The sequence below is a fragment of the Lissotriton helveticus genome, chromosome 7 (genome assembly GCF_964261635.1).
Source record: "Lissotriton helveticus chromosome 7, aLisHel1.1, whole genome shotgun sequence".
NCBI lineage: Eukaryota > Metazoa > Chordata > Amphibia > Caudata > Salamandridae > Lissotriton > Lissotriton helveticus.
Window position 1 is genome coordinate 859,688,137 of NC_136068.1, and position 25,136 is coordinate 859,713,272.

Below are 25,136 nucleotides of genomic sequence, written 5' to 3' on the forward strand. Positions count from 1 at the left end.
ATGGCATTTCGCCTGAAATAAAAACAAACAGTCAAAAGAGCCTCAGCAACCGCACCCTGGTATTGTCCGGACCTAAAAGTCATAAAAATGAACTGTAGAAGAAGTGTATGGACCTGGAGGACTACCTACAGCCTCAAGCACAAGTCAGCCTATAATGTGAACATATAAAAATATAAGCACGCAATCATCGAAGCTAAGCGAGCATATTTCACTGCTAAAATTGGGGATGATGTACATTCCTCCAAGGAACATTTCAAAACTGTTTTCACATTAGTCAAACCACAGCATATTGCTCAGTTAGGGCCAGATCAAGTCTTTAGTAATGAAATGGCTAAACTTTTCAAGAGTAAAGTGCAACTGATCTACAATGATCTTTTAAATTTGGCCACTGTTACATCAGGTAGAAGCACAATGTAGGCTCTCGCGTTTCAGGGCACTCACTCTGGAGGAGGTCCATAACCTCATGCTATCAACAAAATCGGGCTCCCCTAATGATCCCTGCCCTCCAGCCATATTTCAACTAGCATCGAAGATTATTAGTACACATCGTATCCCTCTTTTGAACCAAGTCCTAGAAGCTGGTAAAGGCCTGTGTTAGGCCAATTCTCAAAAATCCAGCCCATGATCCTTTAGAGCCCAAAAATTACCGGCCAATTTCCAGGTTGCCTTTGACAGCAAAAGTACTGGAAAAAGACAAACAAGGAGCTGATACAATATCTGGAAAATAATTCCTTGCTGGACCCGACACAGCATGGTTTTAGGCCTTGTCATTCGACGGAGACAGCTCTAATGCTAGCCACTGAGGGGATTCGGAAGATAGTTGATAGGTGGGGGCAGAGCGGTCCTCATCCTCTTATATCTTGCGGCGGCATTTGATACCGTGAACCACACGGTGCTGGTGCAGCGGCTGAGAGATGTGGGAATAGAGGATTCCGCTCTGACCCTCCTCTCCTCCTTCCTAGAAAACACGGAACAGAACATTCACTGGGAGAATCTACACTCTGAGACCTGTTAGCTCCCATGTGGTGTCCCACAGGGATCTGCTCTGTCACCAACCCTTTTTAATATTTATGTGTCCTCGCTTGCCAATCTAGTCAGGAAGCACAGTTTCTCCTTGATCATGTATGCCGATGATTCACAGTTTACAATATAGGTATCTAAACAACAAGAACTAGTGGCTAACAGTTTTCATGCATGTCTGAAAGACATCATGATCTGGATGAGCCAAATTTTTTTGAAAATAAATACTGATAAAACCGAGGTCCTGGAGTTTGGTAAGGGACCCTCTCTATTGGAACAACACCTGGTGGCCAACGGAGGCGGGAGTCTGTCCTCGACCTGTTACCAAGGTTAGGAATCTGGGTGTGAACCTTGATGATCAACTCAATCTCTCGGCCCAAGTTAATCAGCTAACCTCCTCTTGCATTTTCCTTCTAAACATTGAGGAAAATGTTTCCTTTCATTGCATATGAACTTAGAAAGACCATTGTAGTGGCACTTTTTCTTACTAAATTAGACTACTGCAACACGCTCTTTGTAGGGATTAATAAGGCACAGGAGAGGAAGCTGCAATCCCTGCAAAATGCTGCTGCCAGATTGTTCATGAACATCCTCAAGCGTCACCCCATCTCACCACAGCACTGGCTTCCTGTCCAGCAAAGAGCCAATTTTAAGTCTCTGTGCCTGGGGCACAAGGCCCTCTATGGAGGAATCTCTGGGGAGATACAGAAATTGTTCCCTAGGTATTCTCCTGCCAGAACACTTAGATACTCTATGAAGGGCCTCATCTGTATCCCAAAAATCCGTAAGGCAAGATGGGGGGGCGCACTTTGTCATTCTGTGTGGCCAAACTCTGGAATCAGATGCCATCTACATTGCGACTTCAACCTAGCCTGCGGATGTTTGGGAAGGAGCTGAAAACCTGGTTATTCTCCACGATTTAACATCCTACTTGTGATGTTCTCAGTTCCATGTACCACAATCAGCGCCAAGACGCCACGGCATTCGAGCGCTTAACAAGTAGCAATTCAAATCATTCAAATCAAATAATTGGGAAAAAACAAACATAGCCTGACTGGAGGAAGATGGGATTTTCTTCATAGTATTGTTGGGGTTGATGGTGTGAGAAACATTCATAGGTTAATTCCAGTATAATTTGCTTATATGCCTGATCCTCAAATTCCATCAGAGGTCCAATATTAATTAGGTTAAGCATTGGAAAGGTAAAGACCTAACTTTCAAAGTATTTCTGATGAGATAGGTAAACACAAATGTTAGCACTCCAATTGCATGCCTATCCCCCTACATTGTATCAAGTGTTTCTAAATATAAATAACTGCCAAACATAGTAGACATTTTGACCATTTTCAGAATTGGGGGTAGAAGAGGGAATCAGTCAAACAGAACTTCACTTTAAAAAAAAATCCTTTAATGTAGACAATAGCACATCATTAAATCCTACCAATCAGTTGCATGCAGATGGTTACCCCCAACCTGCAAATATTGCTCTGCTCAGAAGGATTTAAATTCAACTTCGAATCATTTTCTGACCTGGAAAGTACTTAAGTCTGCATACATGCCTGAAGAAATGCATTTGTACTTGCTGCATTTCTTGTGGTGAAGGTCCCACCACATATATCACACACTCCAGAAATCCATGTCCTTCACTATTTGCATCCCCATGTCTTCTTCCTTTGCCCATTCTTCCCCATGGACTTTGTCCCTCTACCCACTACCTAGGCCCCCATCACTAACCTTGTTCCTCTGCATACATTCCTGTCAATAAACATGTCCTTTTCCTTCAACATCTCACTTACCCTAGGCACGTCATTGACCCTTCTCTGCATATCCCAAACCTTATCTTGTCTCCCTGCCCAAAACTGCCTACCCTTCTCCATGTCTCCCTGTCTCCATATCTCTCTGTCACTAACAACATGACTTGTTCATCTCCCCTTCTGCATGTTTCTGAAATGGGGGGGCCCTTGGCCCCCCCGCCCGCATGGCGGCGCGGCGACCGCCTCCCCCTTAGTGCCTCTCGATGGTGGGGCGGGCCCTCATGGGCGCGACCCGCCACCGATTGGCCGGCGACCTCCCTGACCCGGATACCAGGGTAGGATGTCCGGGTCAGGGGGGGGCGTGCTGCTGGAGAGGCTGGGCGGGGGGCGTTGCCATCCCCACCCGGCCCCTTGTGAATAAAGAGGTGGGGAGCGCCCGGGAGACCCTCTTGTTCCCTGGACGCTCCCCCACAGCGTGTTTTGCCCCGCGCTCGGGGCTTCTTTGTTAATTCGTAATCTCCTCTGTTTCTCTCCCTGTGCAGCTCGGATGTCCGGTTTCTCGTGCTCGGACGGGGGCCTGGAGGCCGCGAGGAGGATGGAAGACCAGCTGTGCGCCGCACGGGGAGGAATGACCAGAGGCCCGCGGTTCTGCCTGGGAGAAGCGCCGGACCGCATGACGGATCGGGCCAGCCGTTGTGGGAAGGAATAAGTTAAGTGGGGGTGTCTAACCATGCTACTGTCTGCGTATACTGCGTGTACCGGTTTGTATTCAGTTAATACACCGTCACGAATGAGTGTTGACTTTTAGCTGTAATGTGGGAGAGAGAGTTTAGTTTTCATCACAAAGTTTTGTCGAGGCAGGCTACGTTAAAGAAGGTGTGGGTTGGCGGGAATGCTGCACAGTATGGGTACTAAAATACTAATTGAATGAATGCATCCTGCGCAACCGGTTGATCTGAGGGGACGTAGCTCAGTAGTCGAGTGCCTGCCGTGCAGGTGTGAAGCCCCGGGTTCGCTTCCCGGTATCTTTGCTTCTTTGTTTGTCTTCTGTTCAAGGCGGGCCCAGTCGACTTTTGTATTCGCTGTAGGCAACGATGGTTTTGGGATATGGAAAGAGTCACGTTGTTAGTGTTTTTACTTAAGAAAGTTTCCATGAGTAATGCATCCCAGCGCATTGGATGTTTCTTATAAAAAATTGTTGCTGAAAATGTGTCATGGGTCTTTGGATTACGTTTTGTTTTACTCGTACACAAGCCTAATGCTGGTGAATGTTTGCAGCAGGAGCACGAGTCCTCTAAGCTAGCCTATTGTTTATCGACTCTTACCTTGGCCGTTTTCTAATTATAAGAGGGTTTGTTTAAACTCTGGTTTCTTGAAAGGGTTTTTGGTGGATGTTGTTAAGTGGTGAGCATAACGCCTCTTTTGCAGTGTGGTTGAAGCACAAAAAATGTAGTTCATTTTAAGGAAAACGGTAAAGTAGTCTAATTTACACATGGATGTTTGGCATGATGCACGCCTCTGCGGGAAACGGTTAATGAGACGAACGGGGTCTGCGAAGTCATAAAAGTGGCAATCGGACTGTTCTCCTACCTAAGCGGCATCTTCCAGCACAAATGCATCGGCGTGTCCTTAATGGAGTTCCCCCTTGTCACGTGGTTTTGGTAATGCTATAATGCAGGTTAGTAATGAGAGCTGTGTGAGCACAGCTGTCACCAGCCCTACATTTGCGTGCAGGCTGAGAGGAAGCACTTCTGCTTGCCAGTAAAAAATAGACATAGCTGAAATTGGTAGCCAAACAAGGCATAGGATCGGCTGCCAGTCTACTTCCTACGTGTCACAGCACAGCCTGCTTCACTGTCACGCACTGCTATCTGGTATTCAGTCCCAAACGAAACTTTCTCGTTGACAGCCACACGTACAATCTGCTACTCTTTAGGAGACCGCCAAACAATCTCGGCCCTCTGTTCTACTGTCATCGGGCTGCCTGTCCTGATGATATTATGCACCATAAAGCATGATCAATCATGCATGACCTTAAGCTGCGAAACTGACCTTCGCCTCTCATACATCCCTCACCTACTCTTTAATCCCCCTCGTAGAGGGATCCTCGGTGGGAAGGTGCTGTGGCGTATTTGGTTAAGCGCCCGTTTAGTCAAATTGTAGATCCTGAGTTCGATTCTCAGCAGTGCTTTGGGTTTAAAGAATAAATAAATAAATAGAAGCCTTTCCAATGTCATGTTGCAGTAGGTATGAAAATTTTTAACATGCACAGATCCCTGCATTTACAGTCTCAATTAAAATCTTAGGCTGACGATCTGCTTAGATTAAATATAACTGCCGCATTATTTTAAGGATATTTAGTTGTTCATGCAGCTGATGGGTGCCAACTTTCACGTAGTGTTTGTGTATATATATTATAATATTAACCATCACAAGAACGCACTTTCAGAGCACAGTTGACAAGGATTATTGCAGCTATTCCCCTTCATATGCAGGTAAAGGGACAGTCACACACTATCAAATGTTAGAGGACTGGTGTTTCCCATTTACTGGTGCTCTAGATTCTTGGTCTGCTATGGACAGTTTGCTCCCTACTCCTCCTTGACTCTCCGAGTAGATGTGGAAATGCAGGCAACGTATAGCTAAAGGAAGTTATATGGGGCGAGTGTAAGAGCTTTGCCACACAGTTATCACGCCCAGTATCTAATTATCTAGAATATTTTACAATAAGAAATGTCCGGCTAATAATAGGAGAGTGCGCGCAATTAGATACTGGAAGCGAGCCTTGCTAATGAGCATTAGTTAATCGTCTCAGGTAATGTTCCGGAGAAGTGTATAAAAAGGGCTGTGAGCACTTCTTAAAGGGAGACAAAATGTTTTGTTTTAGCAGGATGGCTTTATTTAGCAAGCTGATGGTAATGGTTGGCACGCATGTACAAGCCCAGATTTGAGTGGTAGGCCATTTGGTAGCGAAGAACTGAGAAGGTCATTCTAAACCGCTGTGTTGCTATCGCTAACAGAGACAATGTTTTGTTTAAATGGCAGACTGTGCATCCACTAGGGAGTTAATAAGAAGGGAGATAATGGTTGGGGCAGGACTGAAAACACTCTGGTTAGCAGGCACTCTGGGACATATGCAAACTCTTCATCCCTGCCCTGAACTTAATATCGCCACTAGTTACATATGCATACCCCCTGTGGCAGGAATTAATTTGCTTCTTTTCGCTCAATAAAGCGATACTACCTATAACATCAATGTATCTGGAAGTCTTACAGTTACAGATGCAGCTCCACTGGCTATCAGTTTGGCTTCATCCTGAGAAGATTTACCCACTTTTGTTTTAAAGATTGTTAGAGCCTGCATCGAGTGGCCTCTATACACGGTTGAGTTACATCAAATCTAGCTTGACTAAACCAGGCGACAGGACAAATAATGCGTCAGAAATTAGAGAATTAGCAGCAAGAATAAGCCAAATATGTGGCAGGATGGGACCCATTTGTGATAATATTACTCTGACATTGTTTTCCCCTGTCTGTGCAAAGGTTGCATCTCATTAGTATGGACTGTAACACCTAAATATAGCAATATGCAACTGAAAGGTCTTTTGACTGCAGGGCAACATCGACTGCTGCAATTTTGTAACTTTACTACCTGTTACTTTCCCGAGAATATCCTAGGGCCCCAATGCCATCCTGGTAAGAGCATCTGCAGGTAAGGGTCTGAAGTCCCCCTCGATATACGGTCTAGAATACTGGACTGCCAACTGATATTTGGCATTTATCCAGACTGTCTATAAGCGAACTGCACTTCCAATCTTTGACAGTGAATTGGTATTTGTCTTTGAAAAGTTAATTTACAAACCGAGCATGCGGGTACAGGTTGAACAGTTCTTTGCTCGAGAGAAGCAGAGGGTTGATCGCATCACTACTTTAAGAGGTGATTTAACCTAGCAGAGATAGCTAGGAGAGCTTCTTACAATGTCGTTCCAAACTCCCTGGGGGGATTATAAAGCTGGTCTGGGCAGCCGCGGTAAGTGACTACTCGTTGTACTCCCAGCAGCAGAGTTTGGAGCCAGCAGTGGGTCTTAGACAGCGTGACCCCCTCCCACCACCTGCATGGGGGGGGCTCCTCAGCACTTGAGTCCAGAAGGAAATTATTCCTGGTCTATTTACTGCCTCCTCTGTCAGGATTGATTCAATATATTATATGGCAATGCCTCTAGTCACACGGTTTCATAGACTTTGGGTGAGGGTCTTGTAACAGGATCCAAGACCACAGTACAGGCGAACAGTTCTTTGCTCAAGAGAAGCAGAGGGTTGATCGCGTCACCACTTTAAGAGGTGATTTAACCTAGCAGAGATAGCTAGGAGAGCCTCTTACAATGTCCTTCCAAACTCCCTGGGGGGATTATAAAGCTGGTCAGGGCAGCCGCGGTAAGTGACTACTCGTTGTACTCCCAGCAGCAGAGTTTGGAGCCAGCAGTGGGTCTTAGACAGCGTGACCCCCTCCCACCACCTGCATGGGGGGGGCTCCTCAGCACTTGAGTCCAGACGGAAATTATTCCTGGTCTATTCACTGCCTCCTCTGTCAGGATTGATTCAATATATTATATGGCAATGCCTCTAGTCACACGGTTTCATAGACTTTGGGTGAGGGTCTTGTAACAGGATCCAAGACCACAGTACAGGCAGGCGAGGGGAGAAGTCAGCCTACCAGCAAGGGTGGTCGATCTTCAAACAGAGGGAACAGGGTTCGAGTCTTAGCAAAGAGGCGCAGCATACTGTGATTCTGGGCAGATCGCGTAATCTCCTCGCGCCTTAACAGAAAATGAATGTGTTCTCAGGTAACGCAACTGGTACTCATGTAAAGCTCTCTGATGCCGTCATGGGCCTGTCTCATAGGTTCTTAAACGATATGTGCGGATTGACGTGTTGTAACGGGCAAGGTAACCCATTCCTGGTGTTTTTCTGGTTTTTTGCAGTTTCTCAAACCTGTCAACGCAGGGGAGGAACTCGCCGCGGGGCATCATCAGGCTTCAACAGCTCAACGAAAGCAGCAAGACGTGCGACGGACAATGGTGACTTGGTTGTGGGCCACTCATGTGTGAGGCGTGCCAAACATGTTTCTTTTCCTTGCAAGTGAATGTAGGAGGAGGGCAGAACAGAAGGGGTTTCCGTCCCCTTAGGGGAAGAGGGGGGGGCATACGCCCCAGGCAGTTAGTAATTATTTTGGTCTGAGCTACTCTCCTAACAACTTACTCCCCGTCAGTGGCGATACTTCACCTGGGGGGGGAACGATTTGGCCAAACTGGGCGGGCACATCCTTATTGAGGAAATCATCTCTGCTGCGTGGTGGGCGGCCAAGACATGTCCGGGTCAATGTTTTCTTTCTGGAGACCGTAGGAAAAGGGCCTATGCCCAGCCAGTTAGGAAAGTCTTCCAGGGACTCTTAGCTCAGCAGCCCCCCCCCCCCCAGTGGTGATACTTCGCCTGGGGGAAAATCATTTGGCCAAACTGGGGAGGCGCACCCTTATTGGGGTGATTATCTATACTGCGGGGTGGGTGGCCAGGACTTGCCCGGGTTGCACAGTAGTATGGTTGCAACTTATCCCTGGTGACAGTGGCGAGAGGGGTACTCGGTCAGGGCGTTGAATCACTCGGTAAAGAGGATCAACACACTGTTTGGCAAACTATTTCAAGCCCTCCGTTTGCAGACGATTCCACATGGGGTATCTGGGGCGCTTAGTTCTACCTGGGGGACAGGGTACACTTGACTGCGGCAGGGAACGTACGGTGGGCTAATAATCTATGGGCCTGGTTGGAGGTTTTTTTTGTAAAAGTAAGTATGCTCCTGTTTAGGTAGGGGGAGGCCAGATCGTCGGTTAACAATGCTGGCCTGTGGCAGTAAGGTTATGACCGGTGAGCAGCTATTTTAAGGTCTGAGGGGGCGGGCATCATCCAATGGAGGTTCCCGCCCACGGGGAGGAGGCCATTGGCCCCTCCTAGAACTTCAGGGGCAAGGTAATTGGTGCTTCAAAGGGGCGCGGGTTGGAGGAGTCACGCTTTCCTTAGGCTGGTAGCCACCCCGCGCGCGCATACTTATGACGTCACCGGATGACGCAGAGTAAGGGCCCTACTTAAGTGAGTAAATGGAGTTCACGGCGTGGACCGGGTAATTACCGGGCCCGGCTGCACATGCGCACATCTCTAGGTGAGGCGCAGCTAGTAGGACCTGACACTGGTTAGCGACCTTGCCATATGGCCAGAAATGTAGGATACAAAAATCAAGATGAGGATGTTAGATTCGGTTAGGAAACAACCTGTATTAGAGTTTTGTTAAGGTTAGCCTCTCAAACTTGTTGACGATATTGTATCTAATGTCCTGCTGATTTTTGTATAAATTGTTGACCATGCAATTAAAAACCTTTTTAATTTCATATCTTAATAAATACGGCCGGGGGACTAGCCCCCGCCTTCCAAAGATAACCAGGCCTCATGTTCATGTTTCTGGGGTTGGTGTGGTCGGATGGGGGGGGCGGCAGCCAGTCGCTGACCATGTGAAAAGGGGGGCCCTTGGCCCCCCCGCCCGCATGGCGGCGCGGCGACCGCCTCCCCCTTAGTGCCTCTCGATGGTGGGGCGGGCCCTCATGGGCGCGACCCGCCACCAATTGGCCGGCGACCTCCCTGACCCGGATACCAGGGTAGGATGTCCGGGTCAGGGGGGGGCGTGCTGCTGGAGAGGCTGGGCGGGGGGCATTGCCATCCCCACCCGGCCCCTTGTGAATAAAGAGGCGGGGAGCGCCCGGGAGACCCTCTTGTTCCCTGGACGCTCCCCCACAGCGTGTTGTGCCCCGTGCTCGGGGATTCTTTGTTAACCCACCCACCATCCCTGGAACAAAATGGTTGATGCTGTATTAGTCGTGTTAGGTGTAATTTTGAGGTGATTGTTGCCATCCTGGCTATGCACATGGAAAATTGTCGGGTTATATATTATGCGGATGATGCTTTCTTTAGGAATTTTCCCCTTTTAGTGAACGGTAAAATATGTTATAATTTGCAATTGTGTGTAGGAAGTTTTTTCTCCTTTTAGTGTACTGTGCTGAAATATTTTATAATTTGCAATTGTGTTTAGGACCTTTTTTCCCTTTGTAGCCTTACAGTGATGCTTTGTTGTGTTAGTCAGAGTAGTTGTCCATTAGAATTTTTTCCCATAGGTCGTCGTATTTATTAGGTATGGGGCATGCGGTAAGGTCATGACCGGTGAGCAGCTATTTTAAGGTCTGAGGGGGCGGGCATCATCCAATGGAGGTTCCCGCCCAGGGGGAGGAGGCCATTGGCCCCTCCTAGAACTTCAGGGGCAAGGTAATTGGTGCTTCAAAGGGGCGCGGGTTGGAGGAGTCACGCTTTCCTTAGGCTGGTAGCCACCCCGCGCGCGCATACTTATGACGTCACCGGATGACGCAGAGTAAGGGCCCTACTTAAGTGAGTAAATGGAGTTCACGGCGCGGACCGGGTAATTACCGGGCCCGGCTGCGCATGCGCACATCTCTAGGTGAGGCGCAGCTAGTAGGATCCGACACCGGTTAGCGACCTTGCCATATGGCCAGAAATGTAGGATACAAAAATCAAGATGAGGATGTTAGATTCGGTTAGGAAACAACCTGTATTAGAGTTTTGTTAAGGTTAGCCTCTCAAACTTGTTGACGATATTGTATCTAATGTCCTGCTGATTTTTGTATAAATTGTTGACCATGCAATTAAAAACCTTTTTAATTTCATATCTTAATAAATACGGCCGGGGGACTAGCCCCCGCCTTCCAAAGATAACCAGGCCTCATGTTCATGTTTCTGGGGTTGGTGTGGTCGGATGGGGGGGGCGGCAGCCAGTCGCTGACCATGTAACCCACATCTTCATGTCCCTCCCCACACCACATCTCCCAGTCCTTAACTCCAACACCTCTTCCTTACCATATTTCCCATACTGAACCACATATGACCATTCGTAGACGCCTACTCCTGTCCATCTCCACATCCTTTTGCCCCCTCAACATCACCCTTTCTTTCCCCACCTAGTCTTATCCATAATCACTCTTATTTTACCTCCTTACATACTGTTTTTCCCTCCTCTTCTCTGCTCTCTGTTCCTCCCCATGTCTCTGCCCTTCTCCAAACTCCTTTGCACTTTCATCACCTTGCTCTATGCCATAGCGTATACTGTGTCATGGGCTCAGCGACATGGACCATGTTAACAAATGCAGATACAGAAAGGCTTTCCTGAGTAAATGGGACCTTGCATACAGTTGAACTTGTCTTCAGAGAAGATAAACATTATTGTTAGTCAAAAAGCCTCTGCCAAAGGGTCATGCACCCTAGCCTCAACACACCAGAAATAATAGAATGCAGAGCATTGATAAATGCTTAAAGTTCTCCAATAAAGAGGGTGGTATGCACAAATAAGAGTGCAGCAGGCAAAGTAACACAGCTGCAGTCACGGGATGGGTTACATTTAAATTACGCTTGCGTAATTCATGTAATTTCCAGAATTTCATGACATGCTTGTTATGTAGAATTCCAGAATTATGCCATTAAGCCACTTTGGGCAATTATGCAGCATCAGCCGCTGTGCGTGCAGGTAACACCGGTGGGGCAGAGTAAGGGGGGATTTCGAGGGACGATGCAGAGGGAAAATTAAATAAATAATCCCCCCTTACTTCGCCCCACCGCTGTTACCTGCATGGACCGCAGCTGCGCATCATTCATGGTAAAAATGCACTCGAACTTGCAATTCACTGTAAAAGTGTACAGCAACCCCATGGAAACAATAAAATGTGAGTGGCCGATGTTCACTGTGCTTTTGTTTAAATGTACCTCGTGGAGGACGCATTTCATTCTAAAATATGGCATGAAATGACAGATGTGCAATTTGCACAATTATGCTTAATTGTGTGCAATTTTGCTGTAATTTCAGGTAATAACATCAAAACAAATTATGTGAATTTTGCATGTGCCTGGCAGCGCTCTTCAAGGATGAGGAGGTATGCATCTGAGGGCGGCTTCAGGAGCTTCAGTCCTGCCTCTGGAAAAATACCACTTTTACCATCAACTAGGCACTCCTAGTTCTACTACTTTACCTCTGTGTCATGCAACTAAAGCAATACAGACCCAAAACGCAAGCCTTTCCATTAAGACAGCAAAACAAACAAGATGATGGACGGAATGTTGCACAATGGCAAAACATTCACCCCCAGTCACAGATCTGGGTTGAATCCATCGTTATTTTGCTCACCAAGCAAAATATAGCCAGAAACCGGTCCTAGGATGCTTAATTCCGTTCCAGGAAAGACATGGCTTGGCAGTTGGGCCTGGACTATTCCCATGAGGCACAGGGTCAAGACAGATTTGCATATGGGCATGTCTGAACTGGGGTGGCTTGGTGAGCAAAATAACAATGGATTAAACCCAGATCTGTGACTGGGGGTGAATGTTTTTCCATTGTGCAACATTCCGTCCATCATCTTGTGTGTTTTGCTTTCCATAAAGACAGGCATTAATTAATATGGCTGCTAATAATGCTACAACAAATTTGTTAAACATGGCTCTCATTGAGAACCAATAACATGAACACCAGATTCTAAATCTGATTATTCATGGCTATAAATTAGCAATCGTAGGGAAAAGGTTTTTCCACTGTTACTACATCATAGAGGAATTCTAGGCTGCTCTGATAGGCTGTGTGATATCCTCCATTCCGGGGGGGGGCCCTTTGAGCCACATGTTGTATATTACCTTTCTTTTATTTCTATGCTGTACCACTATCCTTACCTGTGTTCTCAATTCCAGAATGTAGTTGGCTCTGTTCCCTCCTAGCGTTCTAGGTAGCGACAGTTTGTGCCTGGCCAGCTTGTGTCGTGGTTGCTTCTTGCTGTTCTTCTACAATAAACCAACTGAACCTCTACGTGGTTTCCAGCCTCATTTACCACAATTTTTGGCGACGTCTTGAGCGCTGGCCAGCAAGCTTCAACAGATTTCCAGTTGGTACTTAAAATATTGAAGACATCGTTCCTGTTAACGCAGCGGAACACAGCGGAACATCCACGACGAGAAACGAACCTGCTGCGTGTGGACTCCGTCTATTTCCAGGAGGTGCCCCTCAAATCCGGCTGAAGATACTCCTGTGGTGTACTTGTAAGTACTTTTAGAAGCTCGAGCGCAAAGCTAACCCCAGTAACGGCAGTGGATCTGACGTCATCGTCTCCCTGCTATTGGAGCTTGTTGCCTAGGAGACACCACATCGGCAAGCTCCGTCAAAGCTAAAGCTTGAGTTTCAAGACTCGATAGGCGGATTCCAAGCCTCGTTTTCGCTAGCGGCGGCCATCTTAGCTTCGCAAAAACTAAAGCTTACATTTCAAGACTCGATAAGCGGATTCCAAGCCTCGTTTTCGCTAGCGGCGGCCATCTTAGCTCCTTTTGTTTGCCTGCCAAGCCTCAATTTCGATAAATAAGGGTGACGGACATCTTAACTAATTTGAACGCGATTTTTCATTGTAGAAACCCTTTCTTTATCATTTCTGTCACAACTGTCAGCGCAAAGACATCGACTTGCAGAGTTTTACCAATCTCCATACAACAGAGGTATGCTTATAATTTAATCACATCTATAACCTGATTGTGCTAATTTAATTGTTTTATCTTATTTTGACTTTAATACACCATTTAAATGGCACAACAGTTCGTAGTTACATTACCTCCTCAGTTTTTACCCGAACCTGGTGTTCCTGAGATACCATGGGAAGACTGGTATATAATGTTCGATAATTATCTTGAAGCGCTAGACGGACAGGAATTTTCACCAAAAAGAAAAAAGGCTATCCTTTTAAGCACTCTTGGCAAGGAAGGGCAGAGAATCTTCAGATTCTTACCGATCACACTAGGAGCTAATCCACAAGATATTGATGAATTTAAGGAAGCGGTTGATCGTCTCGAGATCAGATTTGCCAAAGAAGAAAACCTGATAATGAACCGCTACAAATTCTACACACAACGCCAAAAAGACTCAGAGACAATAGATGACTTTGTAGCTAGACTTAGAGAGTTATCTATAAAGTGCAAGTTCGGCGCTATGAACGACGAACTTATTAGAGATCAACTGGTAGTACAGTGCTCAAGCAGAAAGATCCAGGAGAGGTTATGGGCTGCTAAGAACCCGACCTTGAAAGATGCAATTGACTTGGCTAAAGTAATTGAGGAGTCCAGCAAATGCATGAAAGTACTAGACTCACATAAGTCTTCTCCTCATCAAGAGGTCTCTGTTGTTTCCGACAAAGGTAATATGGCGGAGTGTGAACATTGCTGCGGAGACAATGTTGCTGTAGTAAAAAACAGACCCAAACCTCCTGCGAAGAAACAACCAACAAGTAGATTTTGCAATAGGTGTGGCAGTAGTAGCCATTCTTCTGAAGCTAGATTTTGTTTTGCCGCAAATAAAGAATGTTTGAAGTGCGGCAAGGTTGGACATTTCTCCAAAATGTGCAAGACAAAAACTAGGCAGAGGGTTGCCATCGTTGATGACTACGTCGATGACTCTGTAACTGAACCTGATAGACTCCTGATTATTGATGATGTTGATGTAATCTGTGATGATCCAAGACAAAACAGACCCAAAGCCATTTTTAAGATCGATTCCCATGAAGTGCTGCTGATGGTTGACACTGGTTCTCGCCATACCATCATACCAAAGTCCACCTTTGACACTTTTTGGGAAAGGGTAGAATTGCATAACAGTGACATTTCACCTAAAGGGTTCAATGGTCAGAAGATTGAAATCCTTGGTTTCTTCGAGACTGAGATAGTTTTTGAGAAAAGGTCTATATTTGGGAAAGTTTATGTTTCAGTTGACGGGCCCCCCATTCTGGGTTGGGTACATCAATATGACCTATATATAGTAATCAACCCAAGAGCAAAGAATCAAATTATGGTTGTTGATGATGACTCTATCGAATTTATCCTCTCTGAATTTGGGTCTGTGTTCAAGGAGGAATTAGGTGAGCTTCGGGGATATGCCCATCTTATTAAACTAAAGAAGGGTAGTTTGCCTGTGCAGCATCGTGTACGGAGGATTCCCATCTCTATCCGTGATGAGGTCAGACTCCTGATTGAGGAGATGCTTCAATCCGGTGTGATAGAGCCTACAGAAGCATCAGAATGGGTTTCGCCCGTCGTGATTTCTAAGAAATCAGACGGAAAATTGAGATTTTGTGTGGACCTCAGGTCCCTGAACAAGTGTGTCGTTGCAGACACATTCCCATTGCCCAACATTGCAGAGATGGTGTCCACTCTTCAGGGAGCCAGATACTTTTCCAAGCTCGACCTGAAGAGTGCCTACCATCAGGTTAAACTCCATGAGTCTTCGAAACACCTCACTGCCTTCATCACCCCTGATGGGATCTTCCAATTTACTCGTCTTCCCTTTGGGTTGATATCAGCAGCGAGTGTGTTCCAGAGACTGGTCAGTGAAGTATTCAAGGGGCTAAACAACGTGGTATTCTTTCAAGATGATATCTTGGTTTTTGGAAACACTGTAGCAGACCACAACCTTGTGCTAAGAAATGTTTTGCACAGAATTTGGGACACTGGCCTTACTTTACGTAAGGAGAAGTGCTCGTTTCTCGTCCAGAACATTGAGTACTTGGGACATGAGATCTCAGTCAACGGAGTAAAACCTAAAAAGAATCTTCTTGATGCAATACGCCTAGCCCCTTGCCCATCTGACAAGGACCAGTTACGGTCATTCATGGGTTTAATCGAATACTACTCCAAATTTGTGGAGAGATTCTCAGAGAAGACCTTACCTCTGAGGGCTTTAATGAAGAAAGGTTGCAAATTTACTTGGGGCCCAGAACTAGAAAAGTGTTTCAAGCAGATCAAAGAAGCTATTTGCAATGCGAAGGTGCTGGCACCCTTCGATACCTCAAAGGCTTCAACTCTCTTGGTGGATGCCAGTGCTCATGGCCTAGGCGCTGTTTTGTTGCAGTCTCATAAAGATGGTGACAAGCCTGTTGCTTTCGCTTCACGCACTCTTTCCAAATGTGAACAGAATTATTCTGTTATAGAGAAAGAGGCTCTCGCTGCTGCCTGGGGTGTTCACCATTTTCGACCCTATTTATGGGGCATTCGTTTCAACCTCAAAACGGATCACAAACCCCTTATCCGCATCCTTTCTCCTGGCGGGGGGGCTTTTGGTTCTCCAAGGTTGGCGAGGTTGGCTTCTAGACTCCAGGAGTACCACTTTGACATTTCCCACATCTCTGGTTGGAGGAACTTCCAGGCTGATTGTCTGTCTAGGTTGGCTGTTCCTTCTGGTACTGATATTGGCTTTAGTCTGGAGAGTCTTGATGAGAATGTTGCATGGATTGATGATATTCTTCTACTAACTGAAAGCTCCTTCTCTCGTTCTGAGTGGGTGGATGCCATGTCTCAGGATAATGTCTTACAGGAAGTCATCCAACTGATAAAACTTGGTTCCCGCAGGGAGAGCTGTGTCCATGTTTCAGTTCGGCCCTTCCTAAAAGTTATTGATGATTTGTCTGTATGCAGTGACAATGTTGTGATGCGAGGTGATAAGTTCGTGCCTCCTGTTGATTTGAGACCCAAACTCATTTCTTTAGCACATGAGGGTCATCTTGGCCAAACCCTGACACAACAACGTCTCAAATTAAATTTCTGGTGGCCCGGTATGGACTCTATGGTGTCTTCTTGGGTTGAGGACTGTCATATCTGTAAGGATGGTGAAAAGAGACTAAAAGTCGCTGTAGGGTCCCAGATGGGTGCGTTGCAGTTTCCTGAAATCCCGTGGCATACCATCTGTTTGGATTTCATAGGTCCTATGGCCGAGTTACCTCTTTCACAGAGGTTTGCCGCAGTCATTGTGGATTGCCATTCAAAATGGTTATCCGTAGAGTTCATGAAGGATATTACCACGGAAAATACCATCAAACACCTGAAGTCCCTATTCTTTGTAGAGGGTTTTCCAAGTGTTATTATAACTGACAATGGTACTCAGTTGGTCTCACATACCATGCAAGCCTTTTTAGCCGATTGCGGTATATCTCACCATAGGACTTCCCTCTACAATCCCCAAGCCAATGGCCTTTGTGAGCGCCTTAATAGATTGGTGAAGGGCACCATTCAGATGGCTCTCTCCAGCAGTTCTTCTGTCTCTTCCCTTGTTCGTGAGATGGTGTATGCGTATTGTACCACTCTTCATACCTCTCAGTCCAAGTCCCCTTTTGAAATGATGAGGGGTAGAGTCCCCAATACCAAGCTTATTCCTTCTTGGCTCAAGGACATGATTTGTCAATCAGCCTTAGATAAGCTGCCAAGTGTACCAAGACATCCTGGTAAAAGTTCTGTGGGTCTGCCTACTAAGTATTCTCCTGGTGGGAGTTCTGTGAACCTATCTACTATTAAAGGAGTTTCTGCTGGTCGTTCTATACGGGCCCAAAGTGTTCCTAAGTCCTCTGGTGAGAATTCAGTGTGTTTGCCTTCTGGTAAGGATTCTGGGAAGCTTGCTAAAGGTGATCTAGTCAAGATAAAGTCCGGTCGTCTTTCGGGTGGTTTGTCCAAATTCCGTGGTCCCTTTCTTGTCAAGATGGTCTATCCTCAATATGTAGTCCTCTCTAATGGTGAAAAATGGAATTTAAGGAGAGTCGCTCTCTACCAGAAAGCTAGCACTGGTCCTGTTTCTGTCTCACCTTCCTCCTCTGTTACTACCCAGGATTCTACATCTTCCGGGTTTTTGTTCATTCCCTCTCAGGTTTCAGCTCCGGTTGTGTCTGCTCCTCCGGATGTTTTGGTGCGGGGTGATGGGGGTGGGGATGCACCTGATCCTGTCCTCTCTTCTCCCAACCCTGTTCCCGATTCCAACCCTCCTGTGTCTGCCTCCAGACCTCAGAGGTGCCGTAGGCCTCCTGCACATCTTAATGATTTCTGTTGTGATTAAATTTCTTAGAGGGGTGACGTGTGTCCATTTCAATGCTTAGTTTCACTGGTGATTCTTAATTGTTTGATTGCTTAAACTACTTTGCTGACATTGCTAGCTTTCTTTAGTTCAGCTAGCTCTCTTTAGTTTTGGCTAAGTTTCCTTTTCATGACTGTTTCCTAAATGCGTTAAGTTTCCTTTTATTGTGACATATTTTCTTTTATATTCTACGGAAGGAGATGTGTTGTATATTACCTTTCTTTTATTTCTATGCTGTACCACTATCCTTACCTGTGTTCTCAATTCCAGAATGTAGTTGGCTCTGTTCCCTCCTAGCGTTCTAGGTAGCGACAGTTTGTGCCTGGCCAGCTTGTGTCGTGGTTGCTTCTTGCTGTTCTTCTACAATAAACCAACTGAACCTCTACGTGGTTTCCAGCCTCATTTACCACACCACACACTCCCTACCGATTTCCCGCTGGGTCACTCCACTGTGACAGTCATTAGAATGTCACAGTGGCCAACGTTCGAAGGCGAACTTCCGGGGAGGTGAAGCACTGCGTGTGGTGGATCGACAGCTGTGGCTGGGGTCTTTCTCTGTACTTCTTTAAATAAATCTATTTGGTTTCCCATTCCTAAGTCTCCAGTTCCTGCTTTTCTTCACTGGCGACAAGTGATGGGATCCGTCACATCAGAAGTACCAGTGAGAGGGGCCTCAACATGCTTACGAAGCGTCCTGAACTGTGACTGAAAGAAATCGTGAGTAATACAATCACAATTTCCGAGCTGACCTAAAGGTGCAAGTTCATTGATAAAGATCAGCTCTCACCCATGGCCCAATTTTAAAAGAAAAGACTTTTCAAAGGCTAAGTGAAACTTGTACATATCGTGTGCGTTTGGGACTGTCACCCCCTCAGACTGTCCAGGCCACTTTCTGTATCCAAGTCCAAGGGTCAATTGGTCTTTCTCCCCGGCGGATGCTTTTCATAATAGACATTTCGCCAGCTTTGCAAAAGGCGCAGTGACCTTTAGGTGGAGGTCAAGTGCAGCCTTGCATGGAGAAGTGCGAGTGCCATTAAGTTTCTTGTGGGTTCTTAGGTGGAGACATTGGAAGTTGAGGGCTTGTTGGGAACTCTTATTCAGTTGTTAATTTCTGGAGAAAGAAGAGAGGAACCTGCACTCCGTCTCACGTTCATGCCGTACCATTTTGAGGCGAAGCTAGTGCGGCGAGTGCCATCTGCCATTTGTGTGCTTGTCAACCCTTTCAAGGAAAAGCGAGAGCAAGTCATCCCCACGTTAGTCGCGCTGACTGTCACAGCTGGTGTTGGTTGTGGGGAGAGTCGCATCCGTAGTCTCTCCATGCAATATTTTTTTTTCAAGTAGAGTGTGCGGCACGCCCGATGGTAAAAAAGAACACAGTCCGTGAGGAGACAGGTTTTAACGGCTCACCGCACCGTCGGTCACGCTGACTGGCACAGCTCCAAATATAGAAGAGTTTTGTTTTTCTTTAATATACAGTCTATGTCCAGTGGAAGTGAAATTTGCGGCCTGTCACGCTGATAGGCACAGCTCTTCCTCTCACCATTTGGCTTGACACTCTCTTCCTGACGGGCATCCTATGCTTGTTGAAGCAAAGAAAAGCGCACAAGACGTACATATTTCATTTGACGAGAGAGCCCTGAGAGGAACTGTTCACTGGACGAAATCTTCTCTCAAGCCCATACTGCCACCTAGACGATTGTACTGTATAGTCAAAATGTAGTTCCAATTTGCTGAATGTTCTCATTGTGCCTGGCCAAACTGTAGCTTAATGTGATATTCTCCCACTCTAGGCGTCCCCATCAGCTTCCTACACAGTATAGTCAGGTACAAAAGGTGTGAAAGCTTTGAAGTACAAGAATATTGGCAGTTGTGGACTCAACACAGCATATTTTTAATCCTACTAGTCTGCACTGTATTTCCAACACTTAACCAAACTACCCTATAGACAGTATGCAGAATGTTACTCCACCACCCTTTTTTGTATCCACCCCAGGGGAGCCAGTTTTAAAATGGAACAAATGGAAAAGGTCTTCCAGAACTATGCAGTGGTTTGTGGACCTAACCTTGGGTTGGAAAGGAAAGTGGCACTACTTATGTACTATCTATGAGCGGAAGGGAAAGAAATATTGGAACATCTTACTGAGTTGAGTGTAAATGAGGCGAGAGGGTTGAATGAATATGAGATCAATCTAAAAAAATTGGATATCCACTTTTTACCAAAAATTAGCACGATAATGGAGCGTTACCATTTTGGGAAGAGAGGGCAAAAGGAAGGAGAAACGGTAGAAGAATTTGTCTCAGAGTTAAGAAAACTAGCTGCCACGTGCAAGTTTGGGGGGCATGTGAAGAGCGTATACGTGATCAATTTGTGTTGAAGTATAAAATTGAACATATACGTGAGGAGTTGTGGTTGAAGGATGACCCGCCCTTGGGGGAGGTACTCATTGTAGTGAAACAAGTGGAACACATGATGGAATGTGTGAATGAGATAAAACAAGAAGCCGAGGCTAAAGCAAAAGTGAGTTAAGTTACAGTTGAAAGTGAGAATGTACTAGCAGTCAAGTCTCAGAAAAAAGAACAAAAGGAGGGTAAAAGTGTTTGGAATTTTAAAGGAAACTGTTACAGGTGCGGTAAACATGGACATTTAGCGAATGACAAAGAATGCCCTGCATTGAAAGTTACTTGCAATAAGTGTGGGAGGAGGGGACACTTCAGACAGTGCTGTAGAAGTAATATAAACTACAGGAAACTGTTCAAGGGTGACTCCACCCGGGTATGTGACGAAATTGTGTTACAAGTCAAGAGTGAATCTGTTAGCAATCCTAAAGACTTTATAGCTGTAAAAGAGACTAACATCGAAGCGATGTTTGACATGTGCTCAAAACTTACTATAATATCTGCAGAGGACTTTCAGAAGATTTCCAAGGGAAAGCTAAGGTTACAGAGAATGGATGTAAGACCAGGAGGGTATGGTGGACAACCCATACAAATGAAAGGTTACTTCTGGGGCAAAGTAGGTTATAAAGATAGGCTGGCGGTCACTAACATTTACGTCTCCAGAAAAGGGGATAACATCCTGGGGTGGCAAGCACAGAAAGATTTGGGAGTATACCTCAATCCCAACAAGAACCCACAAATACTGGTACAAGCAGTGGGTAGAGCACTTGAAGGGATAGAAGAAGAATTCAAGAATGTATTCACAGACTCATTAGGATGCCTACACCACTATGCCCACAGAATAAAACTCAGAGAGAATTGTAAGCCTGTCTCAGCCAAGGTTAGAAATCTCCCCATTGCTATACAGGAAGCAGTAAGAGAAGAACTCAAAAAGTTATGTGGGTGGGGTGATCGAACCAGTAGAGGCTACTGAGTGGATGGCACCCATTGTCGCAGCCAGGAAGGGGAAAGGGGCTGTGCGCTTATGCATCGACTTAAGGGCTTTGAACAAGGAAGTCGTAGTTGAAAAGTACCCTCTACCTAACATTACACAGATGATGAGCAGGTTAGCGGGGGCAAAAGTTTTTTCAACTCTTGACTTAACATCTGCCTACTACCAAGTCAGACTCCACCCCAATTCACAGGAACTCACAGCATTCATCACGCCCATGGGAGCCTTTAAATTCAAGCCCATGCCGTTTGGTCTAGTGTCTGCGGCTGTGGTTTTCCAGCGAATCATGAACAACCTCCTTAGTGGCATCCCTGGGGTATTGTGCTACCAGGACGATGTGTTAATTTTTGGAGAAGATGCCATGCAGCACGAACTAAGATTCAGACAAGTCCAAAAAAGGTTCCAAGAACATGGGCTCACGGTAAAGAGAGAAAAGTGCAAAATTGGGTGTGCTGAGTTGGAGTTCCTGGGATACAAAGTGACGACGGACAGCATCTGCCCATCTACAAAACACCATCATCAAGCTCACAGCACTTAAAAGTAAGGATGAAATCAAATCCTTTATGGGCATGGTAGAATTTGATAGCAAATTTGTGCAGAACTTTGCCAGATGCACATATGCCATCCGCAACCTGTTAAGGAAAGATGTGACGTACTAGTGGAGTTCAGAGTGCCAAAAGGAGTTTGAAGACACCAAGACGGCGCTAGCTGGAGCCCCCAACCTCAAATCTTTCGTTCAGGGCAAAAGAACGTGCTGACTACAGATACCAGTTCCAAAGTTTGTGGCAGTCCTGACGCAATTAGCGTAAAGTGGAGAAGAGACTATAGCATTTGCATCACGCTCACTACAAAAGGCTGAGCCAAACTACTTGAGAAAGAAGCTTTGGCGGCGCATTGAGCAGTGAACAAATTCAGAGACTTTCTTTGAGGAATGATGTACCACCTGAGGACAGACCATAAGCCTCTTGTCAAAGTCTTCAGTAAGAAGGGGCTCAACGCCATATCAAGCAGGATCAGCTGTAGAGGTTGTAAACCTGCAAGAATACGCGTTCGAAGTGGAATACGTTCCTGGGGCAAGGAATTTTGCTGCTTACTGTTTCTCGCCTGGTAGTGAAGATCGCAATGAAACGGCTCACGTAGAGATTGATGATCGTACACCCTACATATTGGTGCTTGTAGACCTCTACTCCAGGTGGCCTGAAGTAAAGTTTGTTTAGGAAATCACTACTAGAGTAGTCCTAGATTTCCTGCTAGAAGTATTCATCAGGGAAGGTTTGCCAAGCACTTTGTTGACAGACAATGGAGTGCAGCTCTGTTAAAAAAATATGTGAGAATTCTTAGAGTGCAATGGCATTGTACACAAGCCCTGTGGACTGTACCACCCAGAGACAAATGGGATGGTGGAACGTTTTAATAAGACTATCAAGGAGGGCTTTCAACTAGCGAAGGCCAGTGTGTTGTGTTGGAAAGATGAGGTTTTAAAACGTCCGGAAGCCTACTGACTAACACCACATCAAACCACTAGTATGACACCTTTCAAGTTGCTTAAAGCCAATAAACCCAACTCAAGACTAGTACCAGGGTGGATGAAGTGGTATAAAGGGTGGATGGGTCTCAATAGGGAACAGCAGTAGCAGGAGAGAGAAAGCAAGGCCATGTTAGAGAGGAAAGCCAATTTTGACAGACGGCATGTGGTCAAGGACGTGGAGTTCAGGCTGGGAGACTTAGTTAAAATCAAAGCACCCATTGGCAGAGCAAACTGGTCCGTGTACACTGAACCCACCAAGATTGTGAAACTGTTTAATAATGCTGTTAAGACTCAAGAAGGGAAAATATGGGACCTTGGGAGGGTGGTCAAATACATTGCTCCCACTGTAGGCACTAAAACCGCTTCTATGAATAAGAGCAGTATTATGTGCAGAGACGGTGGGCTGGAGCAGAGATGTTCTAGACTGGCTGACCTTCTTTCCAGAGCGAGTAGCAGGAAGATTTGCCGCCCCAAGTACTTGGAACAATATGTTGACAATTAGTTTGAGAATTTGTTGCAACTGTATCTACAATGTATTTCAAATGTGTAAGGAGGGGGATGTGTGATATCCCCTGTTCCGGGGTAACCCCCATTGAGCCACACACCCCCTACCGATTTCCCGTTGGTTTGCTCCACTGTGGCAGTCATTAGAATGTCACAGTGCCCAATGTTCGAAGGTGAACTTCTGGGGAGGGGAAGCACGGGGTATGGTGGATCGACGGCTGTGGTCTTCGTCTGTACTTCTTTAAATAAATCAACTTGGTTTCACATTCCTGAGTCTCCGGTTCCTGCTTTTCTACAGGCTGTCATGGGTGAGGCATGTTGTGTGTGGTCCTTTCTGGCTTCCCTACTACTGAACAGTTGATGTCAGCATTGGGAGATTAACTGGAGGGGCCGAACAGGACATAAAATTAGTGATACCTATTCTGAATAACAGGGATGTTTTTCACTTTGGAATCCTGAATGACATCATAGACAACTTGAGATTTGCTCTCCTTACCTGACCCCTCAGAACTCCTCAATGAAAACAAACATTATCCGCAGTGTCACCTGAATCTGCACAGAACCCTTCTTCCTCTCTCTCCTATTGTAAATAATCCTGAATGATTTCCCTTCAATCTGCTCTAGAATTCTTCTCCTATCCACCGATGGTGCTCTATACAAAGATTTGTGTTCTATAACTACCCATAGAGGCATGTATGCATACACAGGAGTAGTGCACTGTGCAGAGGAAAACATTTTGTTTTATTAGTGCAGAGAAAACCGCAGCGTAATCGTACTGTTATACATAGTTGCAGTGAGAAGCGTCTTTAGTAACCCATCTCTAACACTTATTACAAGATTTTATCTTCTGCCACTGGCCCATATAAAAACATCATTTTTGAACAAGACCAAAGTTATGACAATTGAAAAAATTACTACAATACACAATACTCTTTTTAGATAAGACAGGCCTGTCATCCAGTGTGTAGTCACTCTGCAAGTTTCTTGATGTTCAAGCACACTTTTATTTCAATATTTTATTTTGGAAAGTATACTGAACTGTAGAATATTTTAAAATGCAAGACATTACTAAATTGGGCAATACTGCATAGTAACTAAAAGCAAGGGGTACCTTTTCTTTTCAATTGTAACTTCTTTGATGTGAACAAACGATTTGGGAAAGATTCCCTGTTGGAAACAAAAAGAAATAGACATTAAAATAAGAAATATAAATACGTGCATCATCGTATGAATTTAATTACATACCGGCCACCAGCGTGTGTTCCTTGCCTAAATAATAAACTAGAGTTCTCTAATGAAAGGGCATTAATTATGCATTGGCTTTAGGCGAGCATTTACATTCATATAAAAAATAGTATATATTCTGCTTTTTAGTGTAGCTACATCACTCATTACTCTTCTAGTATGCAGCTGTGAACATTCCTCTATTAGATAATAACGTTTTACTGCACTGTGTGTTCAGCAGGAGGCCCTGCTCATTCGCAGAGTGGTGCCTTGTGAAAAATAAGCAATGCAAGAACGTAAAACCACAAGTGGGCAATTTAGTATTCATATTAAGCAAACGTAAAATTAACTTTAAATCTTTTTCATTGTTTCCAAATTAAATGCATTACATTGCCTAAATAAACTATAATCATGATGGGCAACAACAAAGAAGTGCAATAGGATATGCTTAATGAGACACTTGGGGCCCGATTAAGAGTTTGGCGGTGCGAGAGCGGACCACCACACCAGCGGCCCACTCCCGCACCAGCAAACCTGTGGACATACCGCCCGTCAGATAACAAGATCACTCATGTATGGCGGGCTTTTTTTGGCAGTGACCCTGAAAATGGGCCCTGCAATGAGAACGCCAAAAAAGTTCCTGCATTGCATGGACTGTAAAGTTCATGCTGTGAAGGAACTGGGGTGCATGCACACAGGGGA

General features: G+C 45.5%; 1 protein-coding gene across 2 annotated transcripts in view; it reads right to left on the reverse strand.

Annotated features, from left to right (window-relative positions):
* The window catches only part of DOCK2 (dedicator of cytokinesis 2), a 2,042,522-nt gene that overhangs the window by 1,766,116 nt on the left and 251,270 nt on the right, over nucleotides 1-25,136 (reverse strand). For both annotated transcript variants that reach the window (XM_078653374.1, XM_078653373.1), the window contains exon 4: nucleotides 24,322-24,377. In XM_078653374.1, the coding sequence (XP_078509500.1) occupies nucleotides 24,322-24,377 (56 nt within the window). The remainder of the gene's footprint in view (nucleotides 1-24,321; nucleotides 24,378-25,136) is intronic.